The sequence below is a fragment of the Cydia fagiglandana genome, chromosome 6, assembly GCF_963556715.1.
Source record: "Cydia fagiglandana chromosome 6, ilCydFagi1.1, whole genome shotgun sequence".
Classification (NCBI taxonomy): Eukaryota; Metazoa; Arthropoda; class Insecta; order Lepidoptera; family Tortricidae; genus Cydia; species Cydia fagiglandana.
The window spans coordinates 3,849,459-3,868,088 of record NC_085937.1 but is presented as its reverse complement, the minus strand read 5'-3'; the positions used below and the strand labels follow the sequence as shown (position 1 = coordinate 3,868,088).

The 18,630-nt window shown below is 38.8% G+C and overlaps 1 protein-coding gene across 1 annotated transcript; it reads right to left on the bottom strand.

Moving 5' to 3' along the window:
* Positions 1-2,094: 2,094 nt before the first annotated feature.
* Positions 2,095-17,394, bottom strand: LOC134665018 (tetraspanin-4-like). Its single transcript, XM_063521788.1, has 5 exons — positions 17,049-17,394; positions 16,791-16,979; positions 10,364-10,540; positions 9,134-9,364; positions 2,095-2,253 (listed from the first exon to the last, which is right to left on the bottom strand). The coding sequence occupies exons 1-5, from the start codon at positions 17,109-17,111 to the stop codon at positions 2,188-2,190; spliced, it is 726 nt and encodes a 241-aa protein (XP_063377858.1). The 5' UTR covers positions 17,112-17,394; the 3' UTR covers positions 2,095-2,187.
* Between the last annotated feature and the right edge of the window lie 1,236 nt (positions 17,395-18,630).

Sequence of the window (18,630 nt, the reverse complement as noted above, 5' to 3'; positions counted from 1 at the left end):
TTTTTAGCATTAGAAATAAGGTAAACTATCTTGATGTGTCTTTTAATTGAAAAACACATTTTAAAAATAAGTTACGGCAAATATGTAACAATTATGAATCTAATACGATCATTTATATTCTTCTGCTTTCATAAATGATAGTTACTGATTTTTAATAAGCGTTTTTCAATTAAAAGACATGCCAAAATCGCTTACCTTTTTCCAAGTTCTTTCTAATGCTAAAAAAACGAACTATAGGAGGATAACCACAGGTTTTGTTAGTGATTTGTGTCCTATTTTTATTGTAACATATTGATAAGCATGATGAGAGAGACGAAAAGTTATTAAAAACGTTTTTAAATTAATTGTCATCATTTGACTTTATATGTAAATTCATCACACGAAATTGTTAGGCCATTAAGAGTTCTTGCTAAATTGGTAATTCTATAGCGTAAGTATTGAACAACCAATTTAGCCAGGACCCTAAATGGCGCAACAATCGCGGACCGTGTACATTATTTACGTTCTGATTTTTCCCATTTATGTCGAGCCCGATTGTGACTTAACAACATGTTTTGGTTTTGAAATGGTTTTGATGCGACGCTTTTACTGCTCGTCGTGAATCGATTAGACTACGAGTAGGAATATAATAGAACCTTAAACAGAAAGAGTGACTCGCGCTTGACCAATTTTCCATGAGCCAATTAGCTCACTTATGTGCATGAAGTACGCAGTTTTGTGACTTCGCTAACTATAAAATGCTAAGTGCATGTCATATTTGGCACTTACACACATATGGCAACAAACTACTTATACCGTAAAGTGGGGTGAGTTGGGTGAAATTTGACTTTCACACCTCGATAAAATTTTATTTTTACATGTAAAAACTTAACGGGTGTATATAATAAGTGGTTCGGACGTTTGTATTTTAGTTTGTATTTTATTTTGGATAGTTCCATTTCATAACTTTGACGATAAAGAGGAAAACCCACCTCACCCCGTAGTGCCTCGTATTTGGGGTGAGAGGGTTTTTCATACAAAGGTGATTTTGGAAGATTGTTGGATCGATTTTTTTTTATTATGCGTATTACTATAGCCCCATTTTAAATTGGAATACATAATTTTTGTAGCAGTAGCCTTAAAATCCCTTCTCACCCCCCTCTCAAACCTTCTCTCCCCATTCATAACCCAACTCACCCCGCGAAACCTACTCACCCCGTTTTACGGTACTTATAATATAAACTCACTCATCCCTATTAAACTGAAAATACAAAATTAGTTCAACGGCTTTCAATCATTCTGTTGACGGAAGTTACAGGAAAGTAATTGAAGTAGGTTAGTTTAAAATATTGCATGCAATTTTTATTTTTGGTATTTCTTTATTCAGATATGTTCTCAAAAGCTCAGGGTTAAACTAACTATCGTAAATGATATTTCGAAACCGGCCGCAACGAGTTTGATGAATTTTCAGTCAGTTTCAGGAGTTTACGAAGAAAACTCGAAGCAAACAAACGCCTGTGAAATTCTCACGAGCAATTTCGATGAAATTGACATTCGACGGTCTACCAAATACTCGTATACCGGGTGTGGCCTGTAATATGAGCAGAAAATTAAACTGTAGGCTGTACTCCTCATACTGACCAACATTAATTCAGAGACTTTTAAAAATAACTTGTGGTTTGATTTTTAATACACTTTAAAGTTTATTCTAAGACTCAATGTATTGCGAATTCTGTTATGTTTAAGGCGTGACAAGCAACGTCAATCACAATGATATGGTGTGGCGATGGCGTCCACTGAAGATAATATTTATTTTGTATGAAAAATAGGGAGTCTAAATACTTCATAATTTTTAAAAGTTGTTGAAATAAAGTGTCACCGTTTGAGGAGTACAATCTATGTTTTAATTATTTGCTCATGTTACAGGCCACACCCGGTATATATTTAAGTTGTAAACACTATAAGATAACTTCTTTGGGAATAGGAGGTACTGATGACACGACTAGAATACAATTATAACACAACTCATCATTAAAGTATTTAATCCATTATAGTCATTATTATATGTATAGGTAAGTATAATCACTTAGTTACTCTGATAAAATAAAACAAAAACACCTCTAACATTATTTATTAATCTGCAATAATATTACTTAACGTAATTAAAGTACTTAGTTCACAACAACAACAGTTGGTACACGTCATTCTTCAAGGAAACGCATTTTCTGCTCTGGATATCTTGGCCATCCACACCGCCCCGCCAACGGCCAACGCCTGAAAAAAAAACATGTTTTATTAATTATCATTGTAACTTTTATTGGGTATTTGACTACTAGTCAAATCAGTTTCTTTTTTCAAACTGTCAAAACGATTTGCTACTATGGAATTTATATGAAACACTAGCATGTGACGTCACAATCAAATTACTTACTCTTAATTGGTTTATACGGGTTTTAAAATAGAAATTATGTTTAAAATTAACTGCTGTCTAGGTTTATCTATTAATCTTCTGGTGCTTAATATTTCATGTAGGTATAGTGTAAAATAATTGTGACGTCCCACGGGTAAAGGTACCTTATGGCGCTTACGCTATTATTAACGCCGCTCTAATATTATTGCGGCGCTATGCGACGTAAGCGCCAGCCGCCATAAGGTACCTTTTGCCGTGGAACGACACAATTTATTTTAAATACCTACAGTCAAATACCCTAATGGTTTGTAATTGTGGTCGAAGTAATGCCGAATTCTATAGCTATATAAGTATGAGTATATGGCTAGAACGAGAGGTAATTATTGGTTTATTACATTATCTACTACGTTCCAGGCCGCGTAGCCAAGATGCCAATCGCTTACGCTCCGTAGCGATCGAAACGCAATTGTCACTGTCGCACTAATATAGAAGAGTGATAGAGAGTCATAATGCTTTTCGTTGTCGAAGCGATAGCGATTGTAACCTTGGCTAGGCCGGCTGAGCCGGTAACCGCAACCAACCAAAAATATGGCTGCCATAAGCAGTATTCGCAACGAGGCGGAAGTCATTTTGATGACGTCATTACGCCGAAGTAGATGGCCTGCGCCGCTGTCCCCCGGCAGTTTTGGGGTCCCAATACCATGCCAAAAAACATATTAATCTGGAATATTTCTTCGACCGTTTCCCACAAGGCATTAAGACGAAACGGGAGCTGAGCTAAAAGTCAATTTTGAGATTTCAAGCTGAATATACCCGTCGCTCTGACGGGGCGTAACCGCGGCGTGAGAGACTGTATTTGTGTGTGTAATGCACGCACACAGACGCGTGCGGTGCGCCCGTACTCGCGCCGGCGCGCACCTCACTGATTGCAATTTGCATTGTCACTTTTTGTTACTGCTACTACTAAGTAGGGTAATTCGCCAGTAACTGGCCACTTTTAATAACTGGCCGCCCTAAACTAAAAATGAATCCTATTCACCTATAAACAGAATTCATTTTAGTATAAACTTTCAATAACTTCAATAACTGGCCACCTTATACTAAAATTAATTCTATTTATAGGTGAATATAATTCGGATCATTTTTGGTTTGGGGTGGCCACTGACGAATTACCCTATTGCGATTGAACTTTTTCACTTACCCGGCTTACGTTTACGGAACTCGATATCGAATATTACCCTATTTATGTACTTAGTGGTTAATACTAGTATCAAGTAAGTATTTTTTTTCAATAATGCTCAGAAACGAAGTATAGACATGACAAATATAAATATTAACGTCTTTGTAAGGCAGGATTGGACATTCTATAGAGTAAGAGTAAGTGTATGAAACAACCAATTCAGCTAGGACTAGGGAATGCAATCTAGATGTCGCAATTTCGAGATCTCGCTAGATCTCGCACGTATTTTCGAAATTTAACCTAGTTGACAGGAAATCTCGATATATGCAATCTCGGTCGAGATCTCGATTAATATTTTCGAGATCTCGAACAAGACTGAAAGTGAAATACTTTGTTTTAAGTAATATATGAGCTTAGATTCATGTTGTTCAGGCAGTGCTATTATGTGTCCGGCTTTAGCTCTATTATTGTTACGCAGTTTCTAAGTAAAGGTAAATAGTGGTTTAACATCGATAGCATTTCATAGAAGTAAAGTAAAAATTAAAATTGATTTTATGTTAAATGTCAATTTAATTTGTTGTTGTTATTTTCAAAATATAACATGAGGTACCTTAAATAAGTAGTATGTCGGCGGCATATCGTAAAATCGTAATCCTAGGCGTATCATGAAACGACACCATTTCCTGATCTAATATTAACCCAGGCATATCACGATCTTCCTTATGAAAGAGACGGCAGATCCATCAGAGCAATGCATTCTTTGATATTATGTATATAAATTTACATTTACAAGTTAGGAATAGCTTCATAGCGGGTGCATTGTAAAATAATTGATCGAGAAATCATATATTTTCAATGATTTTGTAAATGACTACAGTTATGACTACGGTTATTAGAAACCAATTATAGTATGTTTAATATTCTTTCTAATGGTATGCATCACCAATTGATCAGTAAAATAGAACCCGAGAAATAATGATCAGTTCAGGTCGGTCGCCCGCCATTTACGTGACGGAACAAAATTCATCATTACTTTGTTATATAATATCATAAAGCAATAAAACTTATGTTTTTGGAAAGCTAATGAAATTTTTCGTATATTTTATAATAACATTAATTGCGGTAAAGTTATAATTTATTGAGTTAGACGCATGTTTTGTTAGTACTTATGCCATCCGTGCACGGTAAAAAATCATATATTTTAAATATTTTGTAAATGACTACAATTATGACTACGGTTATTATAAAACAATAATTGCACGTTTAATACTCTTTCAAACGACATCTCACACGAACCGATCGGTCCCATAGGACTAAAGACGTGAACAAATATCAATGCTGGTCGGCCGCCCACTTTTTCCTTCCTTTTTTTCGACACGTCCCCCCCCCCCCCTCCATAAAATAAAAACCGGTCTATTCATATTCTGGAGACCACGAGGAACACGTTCATACCAGTTTTAGGTATTTAGAAGAGGTGTCGACGAAAATCGTGAAGGAGACGCCTTTTGTTTAATTTTCCTATAGACTATACTATAGGAATATCAGAATATCACACCTTGAGGTTTGCACAAAATGGCTGGTGTTCGCTAGGCAGATCATGAAATGTCGGCGTTTCATTATATTCCTAGGAATATCTCGATACGCCCGATTTTACGATGTCTATATGTATGGAATTCTTAGAGAATTTTGATTACAATAACAGATTTTTAGTTACTTTGTCAAATTCGATCTCGTCGAGATATTAATCTCGATCCCGAAAATCTGACTGTCGAGATCTCGAAACACTCAATCTCGATTCGGATTTTTCGTGCGAGATCTCGAATCGCCAATCTTGGTGCGAGATTGCATTCCCTAGCTAGGACCTTAAATTGCTCGACAATTACGGAGCGTGACTGTACCTAAAAATTTTGTAAACCCATAACCATGCAATGAAATATTTTTGATTTTGATTTCTAATTTGAAATATTAGAATCAAAAAGTTCAAAATAGATTGTACCTATGTAACTACAAAAATGTGTTCCCTCTCAACGCAAAACCCCTTGTTTCTTAGGAGGATCTAGATATTTTCACACAAGACGGTTTATCGATAACTTCTTACATCACTAGATTATCGACATTAAATGTCGACTATTGCCCATCACTTTTCTGGCTGTGTACGTATTTAGAAACTTGACTCCGCCCCTAAAATTAGTGCGATAGGGACAACTGCAGCTGAGGCGAAAAATCCTGCGTAAAAATGACAAAAATCGAGGGTTCGTACTCCTCTTTTTCCTCCTCCAAAACTTAACCAATCGTAACCAAATTTGGAAATCTAAATGATTATAAAATTATCTGTGTCGGACCGTTTTGCTTTTTTGGCTAATTGATATCAGTTTTGAATACCAGGCCTCTCATTGCGGCATAGTCAATTAGGCCATTTTGGCCATTTTTGAAGGGCTCTAGCGCCTTAAAAAACAAAAATATCACAAAAAGCAAAACGGTCCGACACAGATACTGACAATATTAATCTGTGTTGAAAAAATCATTGCTCTAGCTTCAAAAACCACGGAGGAAAACGAGGAGTACGTTTGTATGGAGGAATGACCACTCCTGTTGGCTCTTAAGCCTATTAACACAGAATAAATAATAGTACTAGGTACAGAAAACTCACTCTAAAAACGCGTCTGTTACGATTAGCACAGAACACAGATATGGCCGCTAGGTGGCGACAGCGCCACGCGCGGCTTATGGCTTTCCCCAAAATTGGGGTGGAACGGATGTACTTTTAGCTACCTGTAGCAAAGCGACGGAATCGCGGAGTGAGCCACGCCTGCTATTAATTAAGGACGCAGTACCAGCGTAGACATAGGTACTTCAGTCGTGTTATGCCCAATTAAGAAACTAATTATTGCACTCAAGGTCAAAATGAATCAGAAAAGTGATGGTCATGGTCAATGTAATTATCTCGCTGGGCCCTTACAATTATGGTCAAACTAATTTCTATAAAGCTTTATGGTGAAAGCCTTAGTAAAATATACCCAAATGGATAATTATTTTAATGTATTGTCCTCAGAAATGACTCCTGTAGGCCCGAACTTTCCTAACCCAAAACGGTGTCGAATGCCAAACCATGAATAATATAGGCGCGAATGAAAAGCGATAACCTAGTTACTTGACATACTCGTTTTAACTCGTTTCGTCAAAAACTCTTCAACAAGTATATTATACGGTTTGCTTCGAATCGAATTTTCCCATTTTTGAATCAGTCGTAGCGCATCTCGCTTTATGCTTATGCTATTAAGAGACTATTTAACCCCGGCTACTCATCACGTAACGATAAATCGTTGCGATAAAACTGTGCAGTCCGACTGTGCAGATAAATCGAACCGTGTGTATGACAAATCGTTACGATAATCGACATACACACGGTTCGATTTATCTGCACAGTCGGACTGCACAGTTTTATCGCAACGATTTATCGTTACGTGAGTAGCCAGGGTAAGAGACCTTAATTCGTACTTATCCATTGGTACGACTGAGATATACTCGGATATCAAAATTAGATCGAAATTAAAAAATTACACTACTACATGCATAATGCTTGTCACATAAAATTGATGACTTGATTTGTTACAAATATTTTTGCGATATCCTACCATATTATCATGCAAAATAAAGATCTCTCTCTCTATCTCTATCTCTCTAATACAAATTTCGTAGCTCTACGCCGTAGCTCGTAGCAGTTGGATCTCGCTCTTGTTACTCTATAGCCCGGAAGCCTATTCTGATAGTTATAATTTCTCGTTACGAAATTATTATGGATATGATATGTCGTCTAACAGTTCATAACCATAACCGTTATGTATAGATTATAAAGTTCCAATCGCCATTTACAGATGAAAATGTAAGGTCAAGACGGAAACAGTGGCTCAGTCGCCTAAATATCGCCTCTCTCGTGTTGAAATAAGGTTGAGTGTGCCACTGTACCCGGCTTTTTTCTACCGAGTCACTGTTCCCTCTTTGACCCTAACGTGAAAATGTAAACCTACCTGGATAAGAACCAAGAAAACGCCAGCAGTCCCTATAGCCCCCGCGTGACTCTGCGTCCACGCCCCAAACGCCTCCGCACAGCCCGTCCTGTACGCACTTGTCATGGCTCCTCTACACGATGGGCCAACGCCGGCCACTCCAAGGGACGCATTTGTGCGTTAGAGGGAGCAAGTGATATTGCTATCTCATTCTACCGCATGGCTGCGTCCCTTGGAGTGGCCGGCGTTGGCCCATCGTGTAGAGGAGCCATCACATTGCATGTGAAGGTGGTCACGACACCGAACGCGCGGCTGCAGCAGCTGACGGGGAGACCCTGGCTCTCGTGGATGTTCGTAACCATATCCGTTTCATAACAAAGATTATAAAGTTCTAATCGCCCTTCCAGTCTACAGAAGAAAATGTAACGTAAAAGGTGAAAATGTAAACCTACCAGGATAAAAACCAAGAAAACGCCAGCGGCCCCTATAGCCCCCGCATGACTCTGCGTCCACGCCCCAAACGCCTCGGCACAGCCCGTCCTGTACGCACTCGTCACATTACACGTAAAAGGTGGCCAGGACACCGAACACGCGGCTGCAGCAGCTGACGGGGAGACCCTGGCTCTCGTGGGTGGTCATAACCATATCCGTTTCATAACAAAGATTATAAAGTTCTAAGCGCCCTCCCAGAAGAAAATGTAAACGTAAAAGGTGAAAATGTAAACCTACCTGAATAAGAACCAAGAAAACTCCAGCGGCCCCTATAGCCCCCGCATGACTTTGCGTCCACGCCCCAAACGCCTCGGCACAGCCCGTCCTGTACGCGCTCGTCACATTGCACGTGAATGTGGTGACGACACCGAACGCGCGGCTGCAGCAGCTGACGGGGAGACCCTGGCTCTCGTGGGTGGTCATAACCATATCCGTTTCATAACAAAGATTATAAAGTTCTAAGCGCCCTTCCATAAAAAAATGTAAACGTAAAAGGTGAAAATGTAAACCTACCTGGATAAGGACCAAGAAAACTCCAGCGGCCCCTATAGCCCCCGCATGACTTTGCGTCCACGCCCCAAACGCCTCGGCACAGCCCGTCCTGTACGCGCTCGTCACATTGCACGTGAACGCGGTGACGACACCGAACACGCGGCTGCAGCAGCTGACGGGGAGACCCTAGCTCTCGTGGGTGTTCATAACCATATCCGTTTCATAACAAAGATTATAAAGTTCTAAGCGCCCTCCCAGAAGAAAATGTAAACGTAAAAGGTGAAAATGTAAACCTACCTGGATAAGGACCAAGAAAACTCCAGCGGCCCCTATAGCCCCTGCATGACTTTGCGTCCACGCCCCAAACGCCTCGGCACAGCCCGTCCTGTACGCGCTCGTCACATTGCACGTGAACGCGGTGACGACACCGAACACGCGGCTGCAGCAGCTGACGGGGAGACCCTAGCTCTCGTGGGTGTTCATAACCATATCCGTTTCATAACAAAGATTATAAAGTTCTAAGCGCCCTCCCAGAAGAAAATGTAAACGTAAAAGGTGAAAATGTAAACCTACCTGAATAAGAACCAAGAAAACTCCAGCGGCCCCTATAGCCCCCGCATGACTCTGCGTCCACGCCCCAAACGCCTCGGCACAGCCCGTCCTGTACGCGCTCGTCACATTGCACGTGAACGTGGTGACGACACCGAACGCGCGGCTGCAGCAGCTGACGGGGAGACCCTGGCTCTCGTGGGTGTTGAGGTGCTGGAGCCAGTCGCTGGCGTTCAGGACCCCACAGCAGGTGAACTGGAAATGCAGAAGATACGTAAATCGAATTTTAACTATCGTGAGATATAGGTACTAAATTTAAGCTAATAGCTACGGTTTCACTCTCGTATTTTTTGTATTTTATTTTTACTTTTTACGAGTTACTAAAAATACACATGACTGTAACCGTAAAATATGGTTAAAGATGCACAAGTATATTCGTAATCCGGGTCACCTAAAAGTAACAAAGGAAATAGGTGCATTTAACCAACCAAAAATAACCAATTTTGATGGTGATGAGGCATTTCAAATGCTTTAAGCAACTAAATAGTAACCACATGAGTACAAATTCCGTAGAAAGTGAAATCGTGTAAGTATTGAACTGCTAACGATGTTTTCGGTGTCTATGTCGTTACTTTATATTTTGCACTGTGATGTGATCGCTATTCGATCTTCTTTCGCTCTATGACGACTATTTCACGTGTACAGGGGGTCGATTTTTGAATTTCGATCGCTCGATTTCGTCACTCGAAAATCAGTGGAAAACGGCGAAATACCTACTAATTTTTGAAATACGAGCGACCGAATTTGCAATCTAGTGGTATTGGCCACTCGATTTCAATTCTAATAGTAGAATTTAAAGTAGTGGAGATATCATTTAACGAAATACACGAAATCGAGTGGTCGAATTTCAAAAATCCGATTTTTCGAGCGGTCGATTTTGTCACTCGAAAATTTGTGTAAAACGGCGAAATGCAATTTTTGAAATACGAGCAATAGAAATTGAGAATCTAGTGGTATCTCAGTGGTATTGATCACTCGTTTAATCAATTCTATAAGGAGAATAAATGCCTATATTTAGTAGTGTGGAGACCACCCGAAATCATGCGCTCGAAATTCAAAAATCGGCCCGTCTCATGATATTTTAACTCCGTCTGCGCTAGCGACATAGTGCCATGTCTTTGGTGCCTAAATAAGTAGGTAAAGCAGGTACTTTAAATAGGTAAATAAATTTTATGAACAAAACCATATACTAACGTCTTCCTGCACTTCGTCCCACAGCTTGGTCACTTCGTAGTTCTTGTTGGGGCCGTACAGGTCCATCGTGTTTTGGAGCTGCGTTTGGACTAGAACTGTCGTTTGACTTTTGAGCGCGTAGCCCGCTATACACGCCGACAGTTGGAAGATGAACATCAGCACCATGGCGCCGGCAAACTGGAATGTGAACATATTGGCTATTTTTAGGATTGTATCGGGAAAAACCTACCTTGGATAATCTTTACTTTATGGACCATCGATTTGGAGGGTGTGCCCCCCTCATCCCTCACAAATTTTGCTGTAATCCGTTATTTCATAGTAATTCCATGCAAACTTTAATCATGGATGTCTATATAACCATGGGGTTCCGCGCCATGGGGGTTGGACAGGGGGGTAGCCCTGACCCCCCCCCCCCCCCACTCCCACTTCCCCTGCTCCCCACCCCAAAAATGGACGGTCCATAAAGCAAAGATTTACTTAAACCTTCGGTACCAAAGTGACTAATATTCAGTCAATGTTTGTAAACAATTTTTTCAAAGCAATGAGGTTGGCCGATCGAATACGAAAAGTGTCAAACTCTTGTTTTTGTTTTGGAATTTTATGAACAAAACTAGAGACAAGTAAAATATATGCTGGCGCCATCTATGAAAACAGAAACAGTTGACAGCAACTTGTTATTAATTAATGTGTGTTAGTGGTATTATGTGTGGTATTAGTGGTATATGTGTGTAGACTGCATACCGCGTAAACGTTACATACAAACGCATAACAGCTCACAAATAACAGGGTGCGTAGCCAACATGCCAATGGTTTACGTTCCGTAGCGAACGAAACGCAACTATCACTATCGCAGAAACGGGAGCTGAGCTAAAAGTCAATTTTGAGATTTCAAGCTGAATATACCCGTCGCTCTGACGGGGCGTAACCGCGGCGTGAGAGACTGTATTTGTGTATCGAATAGGGTAATTCGCCAGTAACTGGCCGCCCTAAACTAAAAATGAATTCTATTCACCTCTATACAGAATTCATTTTAGTAGGTATAAGGTTTCAATAACTGGCCACCTTATACTAAAATGAATTCTATTTATAGGTGAATAGAATTCATTTTTGGTTTGGCGTGGCCAGTTACTAATAGTGGCCTGTTACTGGCGAATTACCCTATTTATGTACTTAGTGGTTAATACTAGTATCCAGTAAGTATTTTTTTTTTCAATAATGCTCAGAAACGAAGTATAGACATGACAAATATAAATATTAACGTCTTTGTAAGGCAGGATTGGACATTCTATAGAGTAAGAGTAAGTGTATGAAACAACCAATTCAGCTAGGACTAGGGAATGCAAAAGCAATCGCAATTTCGAGATCTCGCTAGATCTCGCACGTATTTTCGAAATTTTACCTAGTTGACAGGAAATCTCGATATATGCAATCTCGGTCGAGATCTCGATTAATATATTCGAGATCTCGAGCAAGACTGAAAGTGAAATACTTGGTTTTAAGTAATATATGACCTTAGATTCATGTTGTTCAGGCAGTGCTATTATGTGTCCGGCTTTAGCTCTATTATTGTTACGCAGTTTCTAACTAAAGGAAATAGTGGTTTAACATCGATAGCATTTCAGAGAAGTAAAGTAAAAATTAAAATTGATTTTATGTTAAATGTCAATTTAATTTGTTGTTGTTATTTTCAAAATATAACATGAGGTACCTTAAATAAGTAGTATGTCGGCGGCATACTCGTATCGTAAAATCGTTATCCTTGGCGTATCATGAAACGCCACCATTTCCTGATCTAATATTAACCCAGGCATATCACGATCTTCCTTATGAAAGAGACGGCAGATCCATCAGAGCAATGCATTCTTTGATATTCCTTACTTCATAGCGGGCGCATTGTAAAATAATTGATCGAGAAATCATATACATATTTTCAATGATTTTGTAAATGACTACAGTTATGACTACGGTTATTAGAAACCAATTATAGTATGTATGTTTAATATTCTTTCTAATGGTATGCATCACCAATTGATCAGTAAAATAGAACCCGAGAAATAATGATCAGTTGAGGTCGGTCGCCCGCCATTTACGTGACGGAACAAAATTCATCATTACTTTGTTATATGTATAATATCATACATCAATAAAACTTATGTTTTTGGAAAGCTAATGAAATTTTTCGTATATTTTATAATAACATTAATTGCGGTAAAGTTATAATTTATTGAGTTAGACGCATGTTTTGTCAGTACTTATGCCATCCATGCACGGTAAAAAATCATATATTTTAAATATTTTGTAAATGACTACAGTCATGACTACGTTTATTATAAAACAATAATTGCACGTTTAATACTCTTTCAAACGACATCTCACACGAACCGATCGGTCCCATAGGACTAAAGACGTGAACAAATATCAATGCTGGTCGGCCGCCCACTTTTTCCTTCCTTTTTTTCGACACGTCCCCCCCCCCCTCCATAAAATAAAAACCGGTTTATTCATATTCTGGAGACCATGAGGAACACGTCCATACCAGTTTTAGGTATTTAGAAGAGATGTCGACGAAAATCGTGAAGGAGACGACTTTTGTTTAATTTGCCTATAGACTATAGGAATATCAGAATATCACACCTTGAGGTTTGCGCAAAATGGCTGGTGTTCGCTAGGCAGATCATGAAATGTCGGCGTTTCATTATATTCCTAGGAATATCTCGATACGCCCGATTTTACGATGTCTATATCTATGGAATTCTTAGAGATAATTGATTAAAATAACACATTTTTAGTTACTTTGTCAAATTCGATCTCGTCGAGATATTAATCTCGATCCCGAAAATCTGACTATCGAGATCTCGAAACACCCAATCTCGATTCGGATTTTTCGTGCGAGATCTCGAATCGCCAATCTTGGTGCGAGATTGCATTCCCTAGCTAGGACCTTAAATTGCTCAACAATTACGGAGCGTGACTGTACCTAAAAATTTTGTAAACCCATAACCATGCAATAAAATATTTTTGATTTTGATTTCTAATTTGAAATATTAGAATCAAAAAGTTCAAAATAGATTGTACCTATGTAACTACAAAAATGTGTTCCCTCTCAACGCAAAACCCCTTGTGTCTTAGAAGGATCTAGATATTTTCACACAAGACGGTTTATCGATAACTTCTTACATCACTAGATTATCGACATTAAATGTCGACTATTGCCCATCACTCTTCTGGCTGTGTACGTATTTAGAAACTTGACTCCGCCCCTAAAATTAGTGCGATAGGGACAACTGCAGCTGAGGCGAAAAATCCTGCGTAAAAATGACTAAAATCGAGGTTTCGTGCTCCTCTTTTTCCTCCTCTAAAACTTAACCAATCGTAACCAAATTTGGAAATCTAAATGATTATGAAATTATCTGTGTCGGACCGTTTTGCTTTTTTGGCTAATTGATATCAGTTTTGAATACCACGCCTCTCATTGCGGCATAGTCAATTAGGCCATTTTGGCCATTTTTGAAGGGCTCTAGCGCCCTAAAAAACAAAAATATCAAAAAAAGCAAAACGGTCCGACACAGATATTGACAATATTAATCTGTGTTGAAAAAATCATTTCTCTAGCTTCAAAAACCACGGAGGAAAACGAGGACTACGTTTGTATGGAGAAATGACCACTCCTGTTGGCTCTTAATATGGAAAAGTGAGTGAGAGACACAGAATTAGTAGTAGGTAAATAGTATGCACTCTGGAGCAGTTAAGATAGGTCGTCATACAAATATACATACAGGGCGACCCGGGTTGTTTTCATGGTGCTTAGATAGGTAATACGAGTATTACATAATTAGGTAAAGCCGTTAAAGTATAAGCATAAAAGTATAAATTATGTGTAGGTATTTCATTCACCAACAGTTTCGCAATTTGGCGAAGTTTTGTAATAGTTTTATGTGTTTTTCGTTTAATAGCAATAAATTTAAAAAAAACACAGCGGGTCGTTGTCGAAGCGCAAGCGATTTGTCACCTTGGCTATGCACCCAGCGGTCAACCATCATCGAACATCAGCGTTACGTCGCAAGGTTACCGTAATTACGTTTAATTATACAGCGCTAATGAAAGAATGGCGTACATGCGGAGGTACAGACAGCATCGATAGTAAATGGCGACAATCGCGTTTCGCCATCGAATCGCTTTATGTCTCTAACACTCTTTCAAATTAGTGCGACAGTGACCACCATCGAATCGCTTTAATACCGGGTGTGGCCTGTAATATGAGCAAAAAATTAAACTGTAGGCTGTACTCCTCATACTGACTAACATATTTTGTTCAGCAACTTTTAAAAATAACTTGTGGTTTGATTTTTAATACACTTTAAAGTTTATTCTAAGACGCAATGTATTGCGAATTTTGTTTTGTTTAAGGCGTGACAAGCAACGTCAAACACAATATGGCGTGGCGATGGCGTCCATTGAAGATAATATTTATTTTGTATGAAAAATAGGGAGTCTAAATAATTCATAATTTTTAAAAGTTGTAGAACAAAAGTGTCACCGTTTGAGGAGTACAATCTATGTTTTAATTATTTGCTCGTGTTACAGGCCACACCCGGTATAGTGACAGATACGTTTCGTTCGCTACGTAGCATTAGCGATCGGCATGTTGTCTTCGGGGCCTGATAAGACTCCGATGTACCTATCTACTATTCTCTAGCTTTGCAAACAGAGGTACTTGATATTAATAACCGACTTCAAAAAAAACGGGAGAGAGGAGATGTTTACTGATTAGACCGATTTTCAAAATCTTTTTTGTTTGAAAGTGTATGCTTTCTTGTTGTTGTCAGGATCGGATGACGGGATCTTGGAGAAATCGAGGGAAATTTTCAATTAGGTACGAGTATATAGGTACACGCACATATTTTAGTCCACAAAATGATGGTAGACTGTAAAGTAAAGAAAGAGGATAGTATGACACTGTTGGCGCGTAATTCTAACCGTTACTGTTGGCGTCGATTGTACTTGTTGTTTGGTGGAGGACAAAAGGTCGGTAGCGATAATATTTCCGATCTCAAAACAAGGAAAGATAAAAACGGTTAGGTATGAATAAAATCGTGGAGCTGTTTAGTCACGAAAAACGAATGAATTTAAAAGCAAAAACAAATGTGCCTCGGTTTGAAATGAAAATCTTTATTTCAGGCTTAAATTCAAAGGTGTATGTGAAGTCCCCAATCCGCATTGGGCTAGCGTGGGGACTATAGCCCAAGCCCTCCTGCGCATGAGAGGAGGCATAAATATGCTAGACAGTGGGACGTATACAGGGTGTTTGGTACATCGTTTGCCAAATTAAAACGGCAGATAGCTTGAGTCATTTGCTATCTTCTCATGCCTAGAAAAATAAAATTGGGATTTTTTTACTACTACCACAGTAAAAATTTGAAACTTACTAAAAACTGTCATAGAAGTGAAAATTTTTTTTTACACCAAATTAAAAATTTCTAGGCCTGAGAAGATAGCAAATGACCCAACCTATCTGCCGTTTTTTTTTGGCAAACGATGTACCAAACACCCTGTATAGACTGAATTATTATTATTAATTATAAGGCAATTTTATTGTACCTGCGTCGTTTCATGCCTTTGCCATGTAAAATAACTAATTTGCAAGACCGAAGTGATCCCATAAGTGTTCCGTGAACAAAGTTTTGTACGCGGAACACTAAAAATTGACGCATAACTGCTTACATATCGCTAAGATCGGGACAAGGACGACCAAATGTAAAGAAAAGATAGCCATATAAGGGCTGTATACGGGCGTGTGCTGTGAAAATTACGCGATTCACGGCCACCATCCTCATATCGTCACTATATTGATTGTCAAGCGGTTATCACGCGACAAATGATTGAACGTGATGAATAGTTTATCATTGCTCAACAATCATCTTTCTTTATATGGCGGAACTTTGCAGTTGATCCATAACATTAACCATCAATAAAAATACAGATATTTAATTAATATAGGGTGACTGCTATATAGTTATTGGCCACTGCATAGTACTCGTAATTGTACTCGTAACAAATCAGAAAGAAACAATTAAGCCCATTGAAGCATTATTGTTAAGAGTGGCCAATTACTTATCACCCTACCCAATTCTAAACATTATGCACGATTTGAATTCAGGCAAAAAGAAAGTTGAGCGGGATCTTTTTCAATGAGGTTGCCAGGAATTTTATGGCAACAAAACAATACCGTGATCAAGTTTAAATGATTTATGAAATTATTCAATTATCGACGATATGACCGTTACATAAGATTGAGAATGCCTCGCGTTTATGAGCACAACACGGCATAATTTAAAATAGATACCTGACATTTCGTGATGAAAAGAGGCCAGTGTTTCCGAAATAGCTGAAGCCGATTGTTTAATAAGTTGTGATTTTAATTACTTACCGCCATTATTAAGTAATAGTTTTCCGAATAGGCTCCATAGAAGCCGAAGAACGCGATGAGGAAGATGATGACACCGGTGGCGATGCAAAATGCGGGTAGAGAGAAAAACCTCTCCGAGAGAAACTCGTGGTACCCATTGTAAGCGGACTGCACGGAACTTCCCACCGACAATATTATTATTCCACTTATCTGAAAAACCACTTCACGTCAAATTGCTTTCAACACTTCATCCAAAACTGCGTAGTTTACCTAACTTACCAGGAACAGGAAATTCACTGTTATCAAAGAGTATTTAACACTTGTATATATTTTGTTCCACATTTTGTACGAGCGGCCGGGCGTCGTGACAGTCACTACACTAAACTGCCGTATAGTTTTAGCTAGGTCTGGTATTTTTATCACTATAGGTAAGTACCTGATCTGTTGATAAGGAAAGCAAGCGGATTTATCTCAGTCCGAGCTCCTGTCAGATGCTTGTTTCCACATAATATGCATAATTCATCAATTCATTTTTAGCGCGAAGCGGTTTTCCAAGTGCAAAATGTCACTATGATGACGCGCAGTGCACTGGATTATAAGGCAATTCAACTTTGTATATTTTTATTGTATTTTTTAACTGTTTGTTTTGAATGCTGCAATACGACTGGCGTTTCAAGCGATAAGAAACTCCTTGGTAAGAACTAACCAGTACAATTTACATAATTATCTGCAACACACAGTATTAGCAATGGCACGTTCGTTCGCATGAGTAGGTATTAAGTAAGTTTTACAGGCTCCAATACTTCAGTAGGTATATGATGACACACTTACCTAGATGGAAATTTGCGGTCTTATCGCATTGCAATAAGGATCACATATTGTCTTCGAGGACACAAAGTTTATAGATACCGCCACGGCATAGCCGCTTTTAGAAAATTAGCTCACAGCGCACATGTCGATGTAGCCGTGTTTACATTCGCATCTGGTGCATCTGCTCGGCGGTACCTCAGTACCGTTGACAGGTCGCACTGCTCGCACACAGGGCCCGATTCGGATTTTGAATTAGACATCTATTATGATATCTTTTAGACATCACCAAGATACGATAACGATATGTTTAAGATCTAACCTGTCAAATTTGACATTTGCGCGATTCTGGAGATACTCTTGAACGATTTGTACAGGATATGACTTAGAGATCCAATTCACATCTAATAGATATCTTACTCTATCTAACATAAAAGTGACATTGGTTTCCCGAATTACGTTGCAAAAGGGAACTAGTTGATATCTAAACTATAACATATCTAGAATGGATCTAGTACGTGTCGTCTCTTGTGCATATCTTGAAGTTCGAATACGGCAGACAGTATAAGCTGTTCCAATCTGCAGAAATTTTCATTGACTTGCGCAATCACTGTAACAACGAGGATATTAAAACAAAGGTCACTACTGTGGACAATAGTTTAAGTACATCTTGTGTGCACAATGATACTATCACACAGGGTAAAGGTTTAAACAGAAAATCTGACTTTTGTATCCCTTCAAAATCTTTGCTTTGGGTAAAATGTCTACACCATGTCCTATACCGTTCTGTCCTATACTATGCATGGTCCGCGAGAGACTGCCACGGGGGATCCATGCACGCGCTCAATTAGGTATTAATTTTATTTCGGGAAGTGTTATTAAATTTATTTCATTAAAAAGATAGATAGGTAGGTACCTATTGTCAAAGAAAATATGAAATGGGTTTTATTGTATTCCCAGGGTATTGTTAAATATCAAGTGCTTCTTCTAGTTATTTTACATATTTATTAACATTTGTAGCAGGTACGAAGTATTGTCGATACGTAATACAATT

Coding starts and splice junctions, on each gene's coding strand:
- LOC134665018 (XM_063521788.1), bottom strand. CDS start 17,111: ATGTGGAACAAAATATATACAAGTGTTAAATACTCTTTGATAACAGTG. Junction 9,365..10,363: donor GGGACGAAGTGCAGGAAGAC/GTTAGTATATGG, acceptor CTGCATTTCCAG/TTCACCTGCTGTGGGGTCCT. Junction 2,254..9,133: donor TTTTCTTGGTTCTTATTCAG/GTAGGTTTACAT, acceptor TTTTTTTTTCAG/GCGTTGGCCGTTGGCGGGGC.